The sequence below is a fragment of the Globicephala melas genome, chromosome 3, assembly GCF_963455315.2.
Source record: "Globicephala melas chromosome 3, mGloMel1.2, whole genome shotgun sequence".
Taxonomy (NCBI): domain Eukaryota; kingdom Metazoa; phylum Chordata; class Mammalia; order Artiodactyla; family Delphinidae; genus Globicephala; species Globicephala melas.
Genome location: NC_083316.1, coordinates 147,143,985 through 147,164,006, shown reverse-complemented (window position 1 = coordinate 147,164,006; position 20,022 = coordinate 147,143,985). Strand labels below are relative to the sequence as shown.

The 20,022-nt window shown below is 53.5% G+C and overlaps 1 protein-coding gene and 1 long non-coding RNA gene across 3 annotated transcripts in view; one reads left to right on the top strand and one right to left on the bottom strand.

The window, feature by feature from the left end:
- The window catches only part of NEURL1B (neuralized E3 ubiquitin protein ligase 1B), a 43,348-nt gene extending 28,484 nt beyond the window's left edge, over positions 1–14,864 (bottom strand). Inside the window, exon 1 of the mRNA XM_030829922.2 lies at positions 14,682–14,864. Coding sequence (XP_030685782.1) covers positions 14,682–14,712 — 31 coding nt within the window. The 5' untranslated portion in view covers positions 14,713–14,864. The remainder of the gene's footprint in view (positions 1–14,681) is intronic.
- Positions 14,264–20,022, top strand: part of LOC132597119 (uncharacterized) — a 44,390-nt gene continuing 38,631 nt past the window's right edge. Inside the window, exon 1 of one of the 2 annotated variants that reach the window (XR_011377353.1) lies at positions 14,264–14,467. This is a non-coding gene — a long non-coding RNA (uncharacterized lncRNA). Of the gene's footprint in view, positions 14,588–20,022 lie in introns of both variants that reach the window. The other variant, XR_009563508.1, reaches the window with a different exon arrangement.

Sequence of the window (20,022 nt, the reverse complement as noted above, 5' to 3'; positions counted from 1 at the left end):
CAAAACGTCCCCTGCCGTTCCCCTCCTGGAGATGACTTCAGCTGTTCCCGCAAATGGCTGAGTCCATGGGCACAGAGGTTCCTGGCTGCTGGTGCCAGGACCAGATTTAAATGGACACCCTGTCACCGGTGAGGTGTCACCTTCTGCCAGGGAGGGGCCCCCAGCCCACACCAGGGACCAGACCCTTTCCTCTCACGCGAGGCAGAGTCTCCACTGGCCTCGTGCGGGTGTGCCTCCCTCTCTCTGGCCAGGAACTGGGTCTAGAGACTCTAAGAACAAGGCAGGGGGAAGGAGTTTCTATGCGGTGGGAACCGAGGGGAGACTCTGTAGTCTCTTCCTGTGTGTAGGAAGGAGGGGACAGTCCTGGCCCACCCCTCATGGTTAACCAAAGGCTGCTGCAGCCCCTCCAAGACCAGAGGGAAGGGTCTTTCCAGCGTTTAGTCAAGGAAGCAATGCCCCACTTGAAAACGTACGAGTACAGATTTTAGGGGGTGGGTGATGGGTGGCTGTTGGTATTCAGGGAGGAGGGAGCTCTGTTCTGGCTAAACAAATGTTGCCCCTGCCAGCCTTGGGCTAGTCCTTCGGGAAAGCAGGGGGACATCAGAACTGCTCCGCGGGCTGCTGCTCTGTGATCTACTCACATCAGTGCTTTAGAATGGCCCTCACGGGCTCTGGGTTCGAACCCATGCTTTGCTGCTAATTTGTCTGAGGGGCCTTTGGACAAGTCACCATCTGTGAATAGTGTGTGAATGCAGAGCCTCATCTCAGGCTGCTGGGAGGGGCGATGAGAGCACAGAAAGCTCCCAGGAGGAGTCCCAGCACACGATGGATGCGCACTAAACGTTCATTCCCTCCCCTGCAGGGAACATCAGGTCCAACCCCTGGGTAAGCCCCTCACTCCATCTCTCCCACACTTTTATTTTCTAAATCTCAATGTGAGAGGTGGTTAAAAAGAGCACAGGCTTGGAGTCAGGCAGATGGGGGTTTAAATTTCTGGTTTTGTTGTTTCGTAGCTGTGTGATCTTGAGGTACATGCTTAACTTCTCTGCTCCATCCCCTAACCAGACCTAGAAAACTGGTAAGAGTCATCTCCACCCTGCACGATTGCTCTGAGGATGAATGAGGCCAGCTGGTCAGACTCGGTGTGTGGCACGTAGTAGGTGTTCACTTAACACTGGGTCCCCCACCCCACCCCCACCCCCTTTAGTTACCTTATTTAGTTTCTTTGCCGAGAAAAGGTTTACTCCTGGGTCGAAGATGGCTACTTGTAGGGTCAGGGGATTATATCCTGCACTGTTTCTCCCATAGAGGGTTGGTAACCTTGGCCAGGAAAGGCCTCTTGAAAACCCCAGGGCCACTTTCCCTGGGTATCCAAGGACAGAGACCTATTTTTAAGCCATCCCAGCGGCGTCCCAAATGTGCACTGTGCCACCCCTGAATGATGCCCGCTCATCGCCCCAACCCAGCCTTTCCTTTGATCTAAAAAGAGCCCAAGGAAATGGCATTTACTGCCAGGAGGATGGCAGGAAGCAACAGCTCCAGCTTCTCTGGCTGCCGAGATGACGGCCTCCAGCTTGCTGGCGTTCAGCAGATGGCATCCTGGCTGAAATTTTCATCAGATTCCGCTCCACCGGCAAAGGGAATTGCCAACTGCGAGGACAGTCGATTCTAGCCCCTCCCTCTCACTAGAGGATTTAACTAGCCTTTTACTGAGCCTTCGTTATGTGCCGGCACAGGCCTTTGTGGATTGAGTTTACATTCTTACAACCCTGCAGGGTAGGTTTGACCACCTTCATTTTCCAGAGGAGGAAACCAAGGCAGCAAAGCTGGGCAGTGGCAGGAGAGGGCCAGGCTCGGGCCCTTCCTCCCATCCCTGTCCCCTCTCCAAGGCGGCCGCCTGTGGCCTTTGGGGGCGGGGGTCGTGTGCCTTGCTAAGCACCATGACAGCTGTACCGGCCCCTCTCCCACCGAAACACACCCACACTCCACTCACACAATCTGATGTACAACTTCAGGGGCTTTCTGAACCGCACAACATCCAACCTCAGACTGTGGACCTTCAGTAACAAGTCTCTGTTTCAAGTGACAGAGGTAGGAAGCAACAGGGTGCATGTGTGTGCACGCGCACGCGGGCTTTAGAGAGGAAAAGGCAAGGCTGGCGTTTGGCAAGGCTTCCCCGTCACCCAAAGCAGGGCGGGGATATCAGTCTCCTTTGGCAACAGAAAGTAACTTTTCTATTGGTGGGTTTGAAAGTGGATTAGAAAAAAATAACCAAGCCTCCTTCACCTCTGCCAAAAAGGGCAGTGACACGCACCCAGCAGACGGACTCCAGCCTAACAGGACTTTGTTCTCTGTTTCAGAGGCCTGGTCGGCCAGCACCCAGGGTGGAAAGGGGCCAGCCCACACTTGGAAACCGCCACCAGGCTCCTCCCCGCTCCTATTCTCTGCAAACAGAACCCGGTCAGCACAGTGCAGCCGGAAAGGCACAACACTCCTGTCAGCAGCTGCAAGGAGGCCCGGGGGGAGGCCGGAGGTCACGCGACACCGCTCGTTGGGAGAAAAGCCCTCTCCTTCCAGGTCTAAGTGGCAGCCCTCTTGGCTCAAGTGGGCTCAGATGCACTGAGTTCCCAGGGAGTGAGGTCATCCCAACGCCCCTTCCAAGCGTGTTCAGCAGAGTCGGGATTCCCAAGCCGGCTCCGACCCTCTGCTGGGCCCCTCGGTCGAGGTCTCTTCTTGATAAAGGGACCCAGGAAGCTCCAACTTCAGAAGCGCCGGCTCCCAGGGTTAGGACCCCACTGCTGCAGAGGGTGGGGGGGAACGTGCCCTCATTCTTTTTCAAGTACCTCACTTCCTCCTTCATCTGACATTTAAGGAGCATCTGCTCCATGCCAGGGCCGCACTGGCTGCAGGGACGCACGCACTGAGGAGTCACACACAGTCCCTGACCCCAGAGCTGCGAGACCAGCAGGGGGCGTGGACACAAGACACCATGACTGCACAGGGTGGTCAGCACGGAGGGCTGGGGCCATGGGGATGCTTCTCAGAGGGGCCACTCTGCAGTCTGAGGAAGAAATGGCTGGGGGTGGGGCATGATAAAGGGTGGGGAACCGTGTTTCAGGCAGAGGGAACAGCACAGGCAAAGGCCTGGAGGCGAGAACAAGCTGAGCGCGCTTGGGGAACTGCAGGGAATAGAGCGTAGGAGGGAAAGGGGAGGGTAGAGAGGGAGTCAGAAGCTACAACACAAAGGGTCTTAAAGGCCTAGCAGAGGAGGTTAAGGTCCTCAAGAAGGCTCTGGGGGCCACTGAAGGGTTTGGAGAAGGGAAAGAGCCTCTGAGGATCCGTCTCTCTGAAAAATGAGATTCAAGTCCTGGGTCTTCCCATAGAAATTGCCCGTTCCTTTCTTCCCTGCCTATCAAAATGATCCGGCACAGCTGGAGCGGGAAAACCAGTCCAGGTTTCAAACGCAGCTTCTAACCGCTGGCACAGTCCTGTCCCTTGGCACCTGCCTCTCCTCCAGGTAGCTGCTGGCAGCTGCCTGCTGAGCCAGCTGATGGGCCAGCCTTCTCCTTCTCTTTGCCCTGATAGCAGCCACTCCCCCAACCTGGGTGGTGCCCAGGAGCCTGGCTGTTCACTCTCCTCAGCCCTAGATGGGCACCTTCAGGGCCCCTGTCCCAATTTTGAAACAATAGGCCCACTGGCCCTGCTTTTCAGGCTCAAAAGCAGCTGGAAACTCTCCTAGAACACCAACTGTTCTCACCTCTGGAGCTGAGGAAATGCTCTTCACAAACCCCATGGCTGGGTGGTGTTTGCTGGCCCCGAGGGGTGGGAGCCCACCTCTGTGGCACTCCCCGTGTGTGCCGGGGGCTCACCACATGGCCCATTCGCTCATGGCCGCACCCTGCCAGGTGGCTTCCAAGTGAAGAAACTGAGGCCCAGAGAGGCGGACGTCCTGGCCAGAGACCACCCAGCCTGTGAGGCCAGTGCCTGTTTTTGAATCTGGTCCCGTCTGACACTGAAGGTTGCATCCTTCCTGTTTTATGCCTCATTCCTCCCAAGGTCTCTCGCTTACCCCCTGACCTACGAGAAAAAAGTAGGCTATGTGCAAGAGGCATAAGCCACCTTCTGGGACAGAGGTGGAGCGAGGCCCTGGCTTGGTCTCAGAGAGGGGCAGGTGTGGTGGTGGAGGTCATCCATCAGCCTGTTTTGAGCAACTCAAAGGCCCCAGGTTGGCAGAACTCGGGATGAACAACAAGCAACATCTAAAAAAAGGAACGCAGTGGCAGATTATAGCAGGGGGATGGAACCCCAGAGCCTAATGTCCCCAAGGTTTAAAAGGGGATTGGAGGTGGGGCATGATCAGAGAGGCAGACCTCCCAGGGGGCCATCCGGAGCCTGGGGCTGGCCCTCCACCCACCAGACTTCCTGGGATCCTCCTGACAGTGCTGAAGGAGGTGACTGCTACCAGACCCACTGCTGGTGAGGAAGGGAGGCTCAGATAGGCTGGGAGAGCTGCCCAAGGCCACACAGCCAGGAAGTGGCGGAGTTAGCATTAGAACCATACCAGCCTGGCTCCCAAGGCTAGGAAGAAGATGCGATGGGTGCTTTGGGCAAAGTGTAGAAGTTATCCCTAAAGGGAAGGAACAGAGTCTGGCACACAGTAGTTCCTCAACTAAAGTAGATTCCTTCCCTGCCATGTCTGGCTTTGAGGCCCACAGAGAAGTGACTCAAGGGTGCCCCTCCCACTCTCCTTCCTTCTCCAAAGATCCAGCTTTCTTTTTCCTCTCCCCCTCATCTGTCAGACTGGCCTTTCTCCAAATGTCTGAGGGCTCCCAAAAGCCAGTGAGTATAGACTGAGGATGCCTGCAGGAAGTCTGCATGGGCTTCTGCCCCTGACCCAAGAAGTAAAGGATGAATGTTGGAAATGCAAACTCAGGAGTCCTGATAAGAATCTCCACATCATACGTCCTAAGCTCTGATGATCTGAGAGTTGTTGGCTCACTGGGGCCTCTCTACATCCTCACGAACCCATTCCCCAGATGAGGACATTAGGCCCAGATGAGGAGGGGAGGGCCCAAGGTCATGGCGCAGGCAAACAGCTGGGTCAGGATTTCACTCAGACCTGAATCCAAAGCCATGCACACACTTAACCATTATGTGGAATTGCTTCCCTAGCCAGCCAGCGAGTACTTCAGGGATCTATTGCAGGGATTTGAGAGGTGAGACCCAGCAGGACCATTTGGTCCTATTGCTCCTCTCCTTTTCATCAATTTCAAGAGCACAGATTCCTTGCCTTCAAGGAATCCAACATCACCTCTGGCAAAGAGGGTGAGACATGCCCATTTAAAGAGTCCCCATCTCATGCTGGCTCAGACTTCTCATGGAGTCTCCGATTTATTCCTCATCACAACCCCATGAGGGGGGTCGCCGTCATTCTCCCCATCCTAGAGATGGGAAATGAAGGTTCAGAGAGGGGAAGTGACTTGCCCAGGGTCACTTAGCTTACATAGAGGAGAACTGAGGTTTGAACATGAGACTACCTCCAAAACCAGTGCTCTGTCCACCATCTCTCCTGGGATTCCAGCCAAAGACCCCACCTGTAATCTCTGGGTGACCCTTCGCAAGGCTCTTGTCCTCAGAGTCCTGATCTGCCAACTGGGAGGTGGGACGTGGTGATTCTGAGCATTCTCGGAATTTATGAGAGGGGTGGGCATCTCCTTGGGGAAAAGGAAAGAAAACACGCGCCTGAGGGATATAATTATGATGTAAACAATGGGTAATGTTGAGGATGTAAACAGAACACACTTGTTAATAGCTGTGGGCCTTGTGCCGACTGCCAGTACTGCCCCGGACACCACCACCCCCCCACCCGTATCCCCAGATGGTTTACTCATTAAAGAACTCTCTCCCCTCTGCCCAGAGGTGATACAAGAGGCCAGCTCTGAGCTGCCCTGAGTCCTGGTAATAAGGAGAATGAAAGGGAAGGGAGGAGAGCGAGCTGGCACTGATATCCAAGAATGGCTGCTGCTCAGAAGTACCTGCTGTTAAGTGTGGAAAATTGCTGAGGCTGGGAGGTCACAGGGGAGGGAACAGACCCAGAAGGGGGCAGGTGGCTTCATCTTTCTGTGCCTCAGTTTCCTGATCTGTAAAATGGGGCTAAAGCCTCCCAACATGCAGAACTGGCAGGGGGATTAGAAAAGTGAGAGATTATGAAGGGCCCTCCACGCGTTCAGCAGATGAGCACTGGCTAGCACTTCTTATTAAGGCCCCGGGATCAAAAGGCACCTTAATGGACAATTCATCCCGGATCGATCTGATGCTCTAGTTGCCTCTACAATGTCCACGTCAAGTCCCAATTGGGCTAAACACCAGTGCCACTCTGGCAAAGGGTACTTTCTCCCCCACTGCCCTCATTCCACTTCCAGATAGCTTCCACAGTTAGAAAGTTCTTCCTTTGACTGAGCTGAAATCTCATGTGATGTCCATACACGTCTGGTCATGTCTGTGTTCGGTCCACAGCACCCTTCCCTATCAAGTCTGCTCCCCTGCCTCATGGATCTGCAGGCAGCTCTCAGGTCCCAAGGGTCCCCAGGCTATGCTGCTGGGGATACTTTGCTCCTCTGGGGCTGACGTGGCCCTTGCTTTGCTCGCCAGAAAACTCTCAGGACATCAGTCGTCCCCTGGCCTGCCTTGAAAGGGGGTTGAAAGGAGATCTACACATCAGACTTTGGGAATGTCAGCTGGAGTCCCCATAAGCCACCGGGAGAGTGGCCCTACCCTGCCATGCCTAAAGGTGGGATGTGAGATAAACCACCTCAGAAGTGGTGGTTTTGAAATCTGAAAAGAAATCTGAAAAAGAAATCTGCCAGACAGATCTAAATGCTCACAGGTTTCTGCTCAATACTATGAAGGCTTCCAGGGCAAATGTGAAATGCGCCCCCCCTGACCCCCTGTCTTGACCTGGCAGTCATCCATCCCACATCAACACTGCTTCCTTCTAGTGGGAATCATGTTGGACTACCCAAGCTGTGTGCCCTTAGGCAAGCTACTTTCCCTCTCTGTTCTCTCAATAGTTATATGGGACTAAAAATAGTAGCTCTCTCACAGGGCTTGTCCTGAGGGCTAAATGCAGGTACCTGCTGAGAACAGTGTCTGGCACAGCCTGGCTGAGTTATACAAGCTAGTGGTTATTATTATTCTTTTGTGTCTGTCTCCCTTGGGAGCACCAGGCCCAGCAGCGAGCAGGGGCTTGTTTGTCTAGTGAATACATAATCATAACAGGTGCCCCCTGTGAGCACTCACTATCTGTCAGAGGCTTTGCAGGCCTGAGACGTAACATCACTATCTCCTTTCTGCAAAAAAGGGAATCAAAGCTTAGAGAGGTCAAGTCGTTCGTCTGGATCATAAGGGGCAGAACTAAGACTCAGACCCAGGGATGGAGGCCCCCAGCCTGTGCCATTACCAACTCTGTTAACAATGACAGCACACCAGGGGGACAGGATGCTCCTGGCCTGCAGGAAAGCCTGGGTGCAGGGTGACAAAGGGCGCTCACCCTGGCCCCAGGCCCTTGCTGACCGACTGGTAGGGGCTGCCTGGAGCTCTGGGTAGCAGCCGGGCTCAGGGGAAAGGATGTGGGTGCATGGTGACACCTGCCAGTGGGGGGTGGGGATGGCCGAGCACGGGCCAGCTTTTACCAGGCAGACACATCAGGAGCCTGAGCCCTAGTCAGGCAGGAGGAAGGGGTGCAGAGCTCCAGTTCACCCCTTCTCCTCCAGGGCAGGATTCCACCTTTTTAGTTAGAGTCTCCAGGCCTGGGGCGAGGTGAGCGGGGTTGGCGGATGGACCTTTTCTATAGGCAGCATCATCCTGGCTGCTGGGGACAGAGGCGATTCACCTTCCCAGGACAAAGAAGGTGAGAAGGTGTGCCTGCAGGAAGGACCGCTTGTGGGGAGGGGGGACGCAGGAGCTCAGGATGAGGCCAAGGGGCAGCAGCCCCAAGAAGCCCCAGGGGGCAGCGCCCCATAGTGATGGGGGAAGGGGCTCTGGGGTCAGGCAGGCTTGGGATCAAATTCTGTTCTGCCACTTCCTAGCTGCCTGACCCAAGGCAGGTCTCATGACCCTTCTGAGCTCAGTTTCCTCATCTGTGAAGTGGGAGACTACTTCTGGAAGGCTCGTCCTGATGGTTTAAAGGGGATGAAACAGAAAAAGGGCCTGGCATGGGGCGGGTGTGCTGCAGCTCTGACCACTGGGCTACACCCCCCAGGTGGTCGCTCACAACCTACCGCACGCTGGGCCCCTTCCTCTTCCCTCTCTGCTTTAAGCTCTCACCACACACCTGGCTTCTGGGCTTCTATTTTAAGCCCTTATAGAGCACCACCAAGTACAGAAAGCCCTTTGGTCCAAAAGAGGACAGAGCTGACTCTTCTTGTCCATGGGGAAGATTAAACAGCCTGTTCTGAGCAGCCTTTGCGGCCCAGCCCAGCAAACACAGCACATCATCCTGGCGGGGAGTGTGGCATCTGAGAAAGCTAAGTCTTCTGACTGCAGGCCGGCCTGCAAGAAACCACTCTTCCTCTGACCTGACCTCTACCCACCGCTTTGACCTCATATTGCTACCACCACTTGCACTGGGACCCCCAAACTCTGCAGCTCCCCCTTCACATGCACCGTTCTCCCTCCCCTCAGGCCTTTGCACATCTAACCCTCTGCCTTGAACAGCCTTTCCCATTCCCTTGTGGCTAACTTCTCTGCTTTCCGGTCTCAGCTGGACAGGACCTCCTCCAGGAAGCCTTCCCTGCATCCTCCTCTAGGCTCTCACAGCCCCCTGGGCTTCCCCTCCCCCACTTACCAAACTGCCCTGTCCTTGTTAGTCTCTCCCACTAGACCTGGAAGTTTGGTGAGCCGATGCAAACTGCAAATGCAACCTGCCAGGCAGATTCTTCTCCTCAGAAATGAGGTGTCTTGGACAGGGCTCAAGGAACCCTTGGGAACTGCTGTCAGTGCTATGAAAGGGATGACTCCCAATCCAGCCCCTCAGCTCGGGGCTCGTGGTCACCTGGGGCAGAGCTTTCAAGGCAGGAAGTGAAGGGCACTTGTCAGCCAGCCCCATCTAGGGACCCCAGGGGCAGGCCTGAGGCCTCTCCTGTCCATGGTGGCAACAATAACCATGACAGTGACTGCCCTGGACATTGTGCTAAAGCCTTCGCCCTCTCTGTTCCGTTTAATGTTCACTCCCACCCACTGCGGGGAGCTACGAATCCTCCCCACTTGCAGGGAGGAAACCAAGGCACAGAGAGGGGAGTCCTTGCCCAACATCACTCCACTGGGAAATGGCCGCGCTGAGATTTGAACCCGGGTAGCCTGACTCCAAGATGCATGTCTAGACCCGGACACCAGACCTCCTCCTGCTGTAGACCAGTGAGTGGGTTCACCATAGCCCTTAACCACTGTGACCCACGGAGAGAAACGCATTTGACATTGTGACATGCAACACGCACAGGTGCACGCACACGTGCACAACTGAAGCCAAAGTTTCTGAGGCCAAAATACTCTTCCTACGCGAAGGCACTCGATATTTTATTTTTTATCCTATTCTGTGTCATTAGGATTTTTTTTTTAAAGGTGGTTGTGCACGACCCACAGTAGACAGACAACAAGGCCAGGCCTTGTTCGGGGTGTCGGACATCGGCCCCTCCCTCTTTGAGGCACAGGGTAGCAGCACCTTACGCTCTGCAGTGATATAACCAGTCACGTGACCTGCTCTACTAGAACATTCTGTCCCTCTCCCACCAGTGGCCAGCTCCACGGGGCCTGCCTGTGGCTGTCCATCCCATTCAGGGCGGAACCCCAGGGCTGGCACACGACACATGCCCAACAGGTGTCAGATAAGTGAACGAAGGTGCACAGTCAGGAAAACGCAGGGCAGGGCACATCCCAGGGTCACCCAGCCTGGGCACACGGCACTTAAGCGGAGATCAGGATGGCTTTGGTGCAACTGAGCTACAGAAGAGGCAGAAAAAGATGACATTCGAATGGGGGAGGCAGACATTCAGTTGGACTTTCCTTCAGATGTCGCCTCCCCCAGGAAGCCTTCCCTACCCCCCTTTCCTGCCTGGGGAGAGAGAAGGAAGGGAGAAAAGGTGGGATAAGAGGGTAAAAACAGAGGGAGGCCCCAGTTCCTTCTGGCTCCAGATTCTCCACAGGCAACTTCTCCATGTTTCCTATACATTGGACAGACCCATTCCTCTTCCTCACTTCCACTGATGGATAAGACTGCTCCATCCTTTCCCCCAACGCCCACGCCAGCCCCCAGCATCCTCGCAGGCCCTCACCAAGGAACCTTGACTAGTCAGGGCCCCTGACCATGTGTTGACAGCCTGGTAGGTTTCAGGGCTGTTGGACGAACCACTATCACTTTGAGAGGCTCAGGCTCAGGCCTCTAGCTCAACTGGGAGGCTATAAAGTGATTCTTCATGACCCAGTGGGAGAGAGGCAGATGGGGCCAGATAAGACGGGCAAGCCCCACCTAACTTTACATTGTGACTGGGTAAAGGAGGAAGAGCCGTGCAGAGAGAGGGGAACGTCCCTGGTTGGGTCATCCGTGCAGCCGCCGTGATGGCTGTGAGAGTGACAAAGGCTGCTGTCCTCCCTAGAGCTGAGACGGTCCAGATCCAGGGAAAAGAGTGGCTGCCAGGCCCTCAGAGCATCACCGCCCACTGCCAGAGGGCAGCAGATCTGACCCATGTAGGCCCAGTAGCCACACGGTTCCGTATTCAGGTCAAATAAAGAAAGAGGCTCTACTGGGAGGGCACCTGAGTGGCCCAGTAGGAGCAGATGCTTCCGGTCTGGACGTAGCATTTGCAGACTGACCATCTAGGTTAGGGAGATTGGTTCTCCCCCTTATACCGGTGAGCCTTTGTCCTTTACCTCTCCAAGGTAATAGAGGGGTAAATATAGCCCCTCTAAAGCGTTGTTATGAGGATCTGAAACAGGTAATGTGGGTAAAGCCCATGACTCAGGGCTTGGCACAGAGCAGGGTCAACACGCTTCCCTCACTCCAGAGCTCCAGGATACCACTCACTGAACTAACACTAGAAAGGGCCGTTGACTTGGTCAAGCATAGACTGACTTAATGATTAAACCCAACCGACAGTTTGAATTCAGACTCTTCTCCAACCAGAACTACGGGTGAGCCCCAGAGGCGTGTGGAGGGAAGGGATTGAAACGTGCTGGTGGGAGGAGGGGGAGAGTTCCTCCTCCCATCCCCCTCCCTGCTGGAATTGTGCCCTCCTCTCCCCCCAACCCCACGCATGTTTACACTTTTCTTTCTTTGCTTTGCAAAACCCAGATTAAGGCTAAAGGAGTGCAGAAAAAAGGACCATGTAGTATATCACAAACAAGACAGACCTGGGTCTGCTAAGCCCAGCTTTACCACTGCCTTACTGTGTGAGTTGGGGCAGGTGTCTCAACCTCTCTGTGCCTCAGTCTCCTCATCTGTAAAATGGAGGAGAATGGCACCTTATTTTGCAGGTCTGAACTGCAACTAGAAAGGGAATGGGGAATGCACACAGTAAGAGCATAGCAAGTGCAAATTCCCATGCTGAACCCTGCACACTTGTTTATGGGCCATTGATCTGAATTGCTGATGCCCTTTGTGAGGGCCACCAAGGGGCTTTCCCTCAACCGATCACAAAAGACATTCTTTTCTGGGGGCATTTCCTTACTGTATACAATAGCATGCCAGGTGTGCTCTGGGGCACCCAATAAATGGTATCTGAACCATGGATGTCAGGGGAAGACTGCAGGACTTTGGAGCTAAATAAACCTGGATTCAATCCTGGTTCTGCCAACTGGTTGGCCCATGTGAAATGGGATGCGTCATTTTACCTCTCTGAGACTTGGTTTCCTTATCTGTAAAATGGAGATGATAATCCCTACCTTGCAGAGCTGTTGCAAGAACTAAATTCATTCATTCAGCAAATATTGACTGAACATCTCCTATGTCCCAGCCACTGCTCCAGATGCTGAATATACCCCAGTGAATAAAACAGGCAAAATCCTCCCTGGGGAGACAGACGATAAACAGCTAACTACATGTACAGCATGGCACATGGTGAGCCATGCTAAGAAAAAACACAAAGCAGGGGAGAGGGAGTGGGAGACGATGGGGGCAGGGGCAATGGCAGGAGTCGCGTGAAAGAAGCAGGGGGAGACCATGTGGAGATCTGGGGTAAGGATGTTCCAGGCAGAGGGATCGGCAAGTGCGGAAGCCTTAAGGAGAAGCATGCTTGGCATATAAATGAAGCCACATATGCAGGAAGCCTGGCATGGAATCCAGGTGCTCGGCAAATGCCAGCTCTCTATTTCAAGTCCCGTAGAAGGAACCCCACGCATGTGTCCTTTTCCTGAGAATGAAAGCACAAGGATTTCTACAGGGCAACACTGAGCCAAGTGTTCTTTCAGCCTAAGATGCAGGCAACATGTGAGCTCCACCGCCAATTTTTGGGCTCCCGCCAGGCACCAGGCTCTGAGCTGGGCAATCAGGGATACAAGATGATCAAGACGTGGGCTCTGTCCTCAGGCAGCCCCAAGGCGAGTAGTAGAGACGGGTGATGACAATGCAAAGTGGTCTGATGAACAAGCAGAGACAAGAAGGTATTTAGGTGGCAGAGCAAAGGTGTGGGTGGTCAGGGAAAGCTTCCTGGAGGAGGTGACAACTGAGCTGGGTTTTGAGAGATGGACTAGACACTGAAAGGATATTCCAGGTGTGGGGAGCGTCACGTACTGAGCACAGAGGTGCAAAAAACAGCACAATGTGTGTGAGAAACTAATTACGGGCAGGTCAGAAAACAATAAATGTTTCTTCATGTTTTTGGCACCTACAGCCTGATGTGGCACAGGAATGCCAGTTCCATCTCCTTCCTCAAACTCAATGCAAGCTTCAGCACCAGTGGAGCTTGAATTTTCCATGATTAGCTACTGCCGTGAGTAACCGACCTTAACCCCAGGCTCCCAGCGCGGGGTGGCCCTGTCCACAGAGAGAGGGCCGAGTGGGATGGAGACTACATAAATATCCAGCTATATTTAGCCCGCCTGGCATGCCTCTGTCCCTTCATCTACCCCAAGGCTGACCCACAGGTGGCAGAATGGCTTTTCTACTAGAACAGCATAAACATTTCTTAATTAAGAAATCCCACAAAGGGGCTCATGTCTTTGTGGCTGGGAGGACATCTGCTGCTCTATTTGCCAATATCCCTGGACACCTCCAGACTGGGTGGCAGGCTCTCCCCATCCCATTCCCATCCCCATGCCGTCAGTAGCCCTGGCCATAGGAGGCGTGGCCACTCTCAGGTAAGAGGACCTGGATTCGAATCCCACCTCTGCCACTGATTAACTGGTGACGCTCTGCTGGTGACTTCACCTCTCAGGGGATTTGGTAAATTCTGTGTGCAGTGGCCTGAAAGCTGCCCAGGGGCTTATAAAGCAGAAGGAGGGGCTCCTCTCCTATAAGCAGGCCTTGGGAATGTGGGGCTCAGCACCGTCCATTTCAATCCCTTCCAGGGGAAGAAATAATTATTTTTTTATATGTAATTATGAAGGAGAGAGCTATATGGGACTGTTAGAGCATAGAGGAGGTGATACCTCCCTCTCCTCCTAAAACCTCACATATGTGTCTCTCACCTTCTGCCTAAAGGCTGCTACAAATGCCCAGCCTTAAGGCAAAATAAAGATTTATTCTAAAGACTTGGCAGGGAGGAGGGTGGGCAGACAGACATAGGTCCCAATCCAGACCCCCTCCCCACTAGCAACATGGCCTTGGGTGTGTCATTTCGCCTCCACTGAAACTCAATTTCTTCATTATAAAATTGGAATACACGCCTTTACTGTGAAGCTTCTTTGCATATCGCGCTGGGGTAGGCAAAGTGCCAGACGCTGAGCCTCCAAACCTTTGAGCAGCGCTGATCTATTCCCACAATTATCAGGTATTTTCTAGCAAGGCCTCTCTGTCTTCACACCCCCACCTCCTTCCAGCTCTGGATCCCCTTACTCTGGCTCCGGAAATTCTGGGGCGGTGTTAACTAGGGGGCGATGCGCTCGACAGCGGCGACTGCAAGGGGCTAGAGAGCTCCCAGCTGAGCAGACACCAGAGGGGGGCGCAGCCAGGGTGCGCGTGGGAACGTGGCCAAACCAAGGCAGCATGTACCGCGGGGGCGCTGAGCGGCTGGTAACTGAGGTACCCCTGCGAGCACCCCCCCCCCAACTCTCAGCCGCTGCAGTCTCGGCACATCGGGCGGCTTTTGGCCGTCGGAAGCCCTGCGGAGCCTGGTTCCATTCACCCCCCTGGAGCGCCCCGGGCTCCTTCATCAGCGCCCTTGGGCTGGAACAAAGGCAAGGGGTCGCGCAGCATCGTCCCAACGGCCCCTTCGCGCATCTGGCCAAAGCCGGGAGAAAGAGCACCGGGGTCCCCAAGGTAACCAGGACGCGGTACCCGCCCTCCCAGAGCGCAAAGCTCAGCCGCTCCGCGCGCGCTGAGCCGGGAGTCGGGAAGCACCAGAGATTCCAGCCGCCGCGCCCGCCGAGGGCTCCAAGGGTAGGTGGGGTGGCTCTCCGGAAGTCACCCAGAGGGTCCCCCGAGGAGAGAAGAACCCCAGCGCCCGACTCCCGGGAGGGGCTCCCCGGCGTACCTGGCAGGGTCCTGTGCACAGTGTTGCCCATAGCTGCGTCGGGGCGCGGCGTTGGCGGTGGCGCGCTCGGGACGCACGGAGGCTAAATACGCGGTGGGCCGGGAACCCGGGCCGGGGTCGGGCTCGGGCTCCGGGGCATCGCGGCTGCACTGGCGAGCCGGCGGGCTGCAGCTGGGGAGGGTGCGGTGAGGAAAGCAGCGACGGGAGGAGGAGGCGGAGCCACCGGCCGGGGCCTGCCGGCTCCGCCCCCGCCTCCCGCTGCCTCCAACCACGCGGAGAGGGGCGGGGCCGCGGCCGCAGCATCTTTTGAAAGTTTGCACCGGGAGGCGGGAGGGGAACGGCCGAGCCTCCCGCCCTCGCGGCTCCCGCGCCCGGGGCAGGAAGGCGCGCTGGGCAGCTAGGTGCCCTCAGGATGCCAGACTCGTTAGCCTGCTGGCCTTTCTGTCATTAATTGCAACACTGTAAGAAGGCCTACGTGTGCCAGGCGCTGGGCCACAGGGGGGCCAAGCCCTCGCCCTGCGGAGCTTCTATGCGGGATGTTGAAGGTGCGGGGGTAGGGGTGGGGGATGAGGAGGTCCGGGACGGAAACACAAGCACAAGGTCAACTCGGACAGTGTAAAGGGCTTGAAAACAGTTCAACCAGGGTGATGGGTTGGGCTGGGATCTCGTGCCTACAAGTAGGAGAAACCTAGACAGTGTCCAAAGGTTGGGAGGAGGGAACATACATTCATCAATTCACTCACTCGCTCATTCATTAAAATATTTATTGAGCACATCCTCTGTGCCACAGGCTGTGCCGGGCACTGTAGATACAGACAAGCCATGCTAGTCTAGTGGTGAAGACAGAAATAGCAAGCAATTAAGATCACATAATATAATGATCAAAGCCAGGAGGAAAATAAAACAAGACTGATGGGGTAACTCTGCGGGGCTCAGGGAGAACCTGGGGGCGTGTCAGCTCCATCCGACGCACAGCAAAGAATCGGCAGGGGAAGAGCTGGAGACAGTGTCTCTGGCAGAGGGAGTAACAGGCATTCCTTATTCATTCATTCACCCCACAGATCTCGGTACCTCTCCTGTGCAGGAACCCAGACCACACTCAGTGGGGCATGAAGCTTGCTAACCCCTGCCTTCATTGGGCTCCATTTTTCAGATCAGAACACTGAGGCTTAGGAGGTGAAATGATTTGCCCAAGAAGACCCAATTCCAAACCAGTTTTTTTTTTTTCCGGCTTTACTTTCCATGCTCTTGTAACCTTTATGACCTTATGAAATGTGTTATTACCCCCACTTCACAGATAGGCAGATTGAGGCGCAGAGAGTGGAAAACAGGTGCTCCAAATTTCCCAGTAAGGGGCAAAGCTGGCCTGGAGATATGTGATTGAAAGATGGGTATCCGGGAGAACAAGCCCCCGCCCGCCCCCAGCCCCCGCAGCTCAGTTTCTCTGGTGCCTTCTGCCTCGAGTGCCTGACCCATCCCAAAAGGGTTCTCGTCCTTCAAGGTCAGCTCAAAGCCTCCACCTCTGGGAAGCCTTCTCTATTCCCCACCACACCCTGATTTATCATATACGTCTGAACATAAGGTTGGCTTGTGTTTGAGTCACAATTTCTCATATTACGGGTACTCTCTCAGTCACTTATTTTTTAAACACAAAGTCCTGTTCGGGAAAGGTGCAGTAGTTCCATATACCCTCAATCCACGTGAGTTTGGGATGCGTATAGAGGTCAGTATTATTATAAAAGGAGTCTAGGAAATTTTACTCATATAAAGCAGTGCAGTGCAAATAGGATTTTGTAACTGCAAGTGTCACAAAGGTAGGGTCACAAAGGGTGACGGCAAGGGAGGTTGTCGTAAACAGGCCTTTTAAAGGTCACTTTCAGAGCACCCAAATAAGTGGCAGGGTTGTGCAGATCACAAATGCACACCTGCAAATGAAGCCCCAGCTGTCCTAATGCAATGCAGATGGTACCTGCAGAGGGGACACAGTGTCCAGTGGTCACCTGACGCTTGGATCCAAAAGGGCTGTGTTTTAGCATCTTGGTCCCTGTGATTAAGATGTGCTCTGGAAAACCAAAACTTCTTTCCCCCCACCCTCCCACCAGCTGATGGTGACACTAGTGTCAAAGCCACGTGTAAAGAGTTTGAACCAAGTAGTTTCTTGAAATTTTAGATTGGACAAAAGCAGTCTTTCCAAATTAATATTTTATTAAATAAATGAAATATTAAAAATTTAACTATATAAAAGTGATTTAAAATATATCTCTCTCAGTAAAGAAATAAATATTACAATAGCCGTTTGACTATTTCGTCTCCACACCTTAAAGTTTATATTATTTAACTTTACTGTGCATCTTCTCATTGGGAGAATAGGGATTGCCCTTAACCTTTACTTGGGTGACCTAATATTTGGGCATATATGGTAGTTGCTCACCCCTCTGAGGTCCCCCTGCACTTTGTCTTTTCTGTCAATTATACCCTCAGGGCAGCTGCTTTAGCTGTTACCCCTCTGTCCTCTCCATTGGCAGATGGGAAGCCTCCTGTGGGCAGGACCCAGGACATATTCACTTATGAATCCCCAGTGCCCAGAGTAGGAGTAGCATGCCCAAATGCTCAATACACATTTGAAAAAACTGACTGCAGAGGGGCATTGTTCTAAAACGGGAGAAGAAAGGAAAGAAGGATGGAAGAAGGGAGGGAGGAAGGGATGGAAGAAGGAAGGGGTAAAAAAGAGTTGTGAAGGAATGAGTTTTAGTTGATAGCAGCCCTGGACTTGGGTGTCATCAATAGTGATATGTGTGGGGAGAAACAAATAAAATAGGGACGCATTAACAGAAGTATGGTCTGTAGAGCAAAGGAAGAGCTTGCCGCTCCAGTGCATGATTAGACCATTCTGGGAGAAGTTGCTTTGGTTCTGGGCACCACACTTGAGAAGGAAGGCAAAGCTGCAGGTGGCTTTGGGAGAGAGGGAGCTCCCAGTCACAGGAGGTGTGCAAACAGAAGCAGAGGACGCGGGGCATCCTTGGGCCAGGACAGCAGCCTCTAGTCATAACCTCTCCTGGCTTTGACTTCCACACTGCCCCCCACCCTTAGCCACATCCAAAACCGTGGAGACAATGCTACCCTCCCTTGGCACCAGGACCCGTGCTTGGGTTGCAGGGGCCCCTGGGTGGGGCTGCCTCTCTTGACTGTGCAGTGTTGGCACAGTCTCCCATGGCAGTGGGTAGAGGGAGGGCCCAGGCTCTGCTCCCTGGCATTGCTCCCTCTGGGCATGCCCTAGCAGATCCTGCCCCATGCATGGCAGGCCGTCAAGTGCACCTCGTAAAAAGGGCACACACTGAGCTGGTGGGGGTTATGGCCACTGCAGACTCCTGGGTAGAAGACTCCTTCCTCCAGGGAATCCAAGGGTATTTGCACAGACTCGTCCTTGCAACTCAAGAACTGAGAATCCAGGCTACAATCAAACCACAAATCTTGGTTTTAAAATTGCTACGGGAGGCCTCTACTTTTCAGCAAACTGCCCATCAAACCTCGATTTCCAAAACCAACGGTCTTCACCCACAAAAGCAATATATTTTCAGTTCCTGGTTACAAAGTGCCAATCATGCAGTGGGCACCAGGCTGTGCCCTTTGAGCGATCCTCCTCACAGCCTAGTAACGTGGTCATTAACATAATTCCTGTTTGACAGGAGAGGAAACGGAAGTGAAGGGCGAAGAGGGAACTGCCAAGTTCACACATCCAGGAGGAAGCAGAACTCAGAGACTTCTAGCTCTCTCTCTCTTTTTACAGAAGAGGAAACAGGCTCAGAACCACAAAGCCACTCATCCAGTGTGGCACAGTCGTGAACAGAGGAGACAGGTGTCTTGAGTTTTTCTGGCTCCCATACCTATGTTCATGCAGGGCCGCCCTCAATGAGCAAATCACGTTTGTGTGATACTAAATCTGGCCACAGTTTACCTGGCAGCCAAGGCAAAAAGGGAAAGAAGCCCTGGCACATGGCTTTCCTTGTCCTGTTCCCTTGCAGATACATACTTGGTGCTGGCATCAGTTCCAAAGGGGAGCTCATCACTGGTGCACAGGAAGGCTGAATGGACAGAATCTTCCTCTAGAGTCTACCCAGAGACACATCAACAACATTCAGATGGATGGGTCCCATGGTGGCCATCCGAAAACGCCAAGCACTGGCATTTTCCTGAAATCCAGTGGAGGCCTCTCTGCCACAGGCTGGGGTCATGGGTGTCCTGGACTCAGCTTTCTCATAACACAAGGACAGAGCTTAGATGCTCTGAGACACATGGTCATGATGGCCATGGGATGGAAGCCTGAGGCAGGGGGTGAATTGAAATCAATTTATCATCCCAATAACTTGCACTTACTGTGCAGTTACAATGATAATTACGACACAGTAATAGCTAACATTTATTGAGTGTTGGATGCTGTTTTGAGTCCTTTAGATGTATTAAGCTAACAACAACCCTAGTATTATTAATATGCCCATTTTACAGATGGGGAAACCAAAGCCCAGAGAGTGTAGGTAGCAAGGCCCCGGTCACATAGGCAGAGAGCAGTATGGCTGAACATGTTAGGTTCTGATTTATTTAATCTTCATAAAAACCCTATGAGTGAGAAAAGGAGTGAAGGGTTGTTAAGGAGTTGCTTGTATTTGTTGCCTTTTAAAATCTTCATCCCCTCCAGCAGAGGTGGGGGCCATTATCATCTCCCTCCTATATGACATGCTGGGAGGCTCAGAGAGGTACAGCAACTTGCCCAAATCTACGCAGCCAAGAGGGCAGGACCCGAACAGGAGCCCAGCCTGCTCTGACCCCAGAGTCTGTGCATTCCTCCTGTCGGCCCCTCAGGTGGCTGGGAGTTTGCAAAGAGCCCAGCCCATCCTACCTAGAGCAACTTGAGGGCAGGCCTGTGCTGATCCATCCCAGGGTCCGGCACACAGCTTGTCCTGGCCCTGGGAGAGCCCACTCTTCCCTGCTGCCTTCCTAGAGCTGTGGAGAACCCACCAGGGGGACATGGACTTTTAAAGAAAAACTGGAATAATGCATGTGGAAAGGGCCAAATCCTAGCTAGGCTACTTACTTGATTACCTTGAATCTTGTTGGCTGTGTGTCTCTGCATAGTTACTTAACCTCTCTGGACATCAGTTGCCTCATTTGTAATATGAGGATGATAATAACGCCTACCTGATAGGCGCTATAAACTTTCAATGAGATTATGATTGCAAAGTGCTTGACACAGAATAGGTGGTCAGTAAGTGTTTAATGAATGAACGAATTGATGAGTCAATAGATAAACCCCAGGGACAGGGGTTGGATCTCATCCACAGATGAT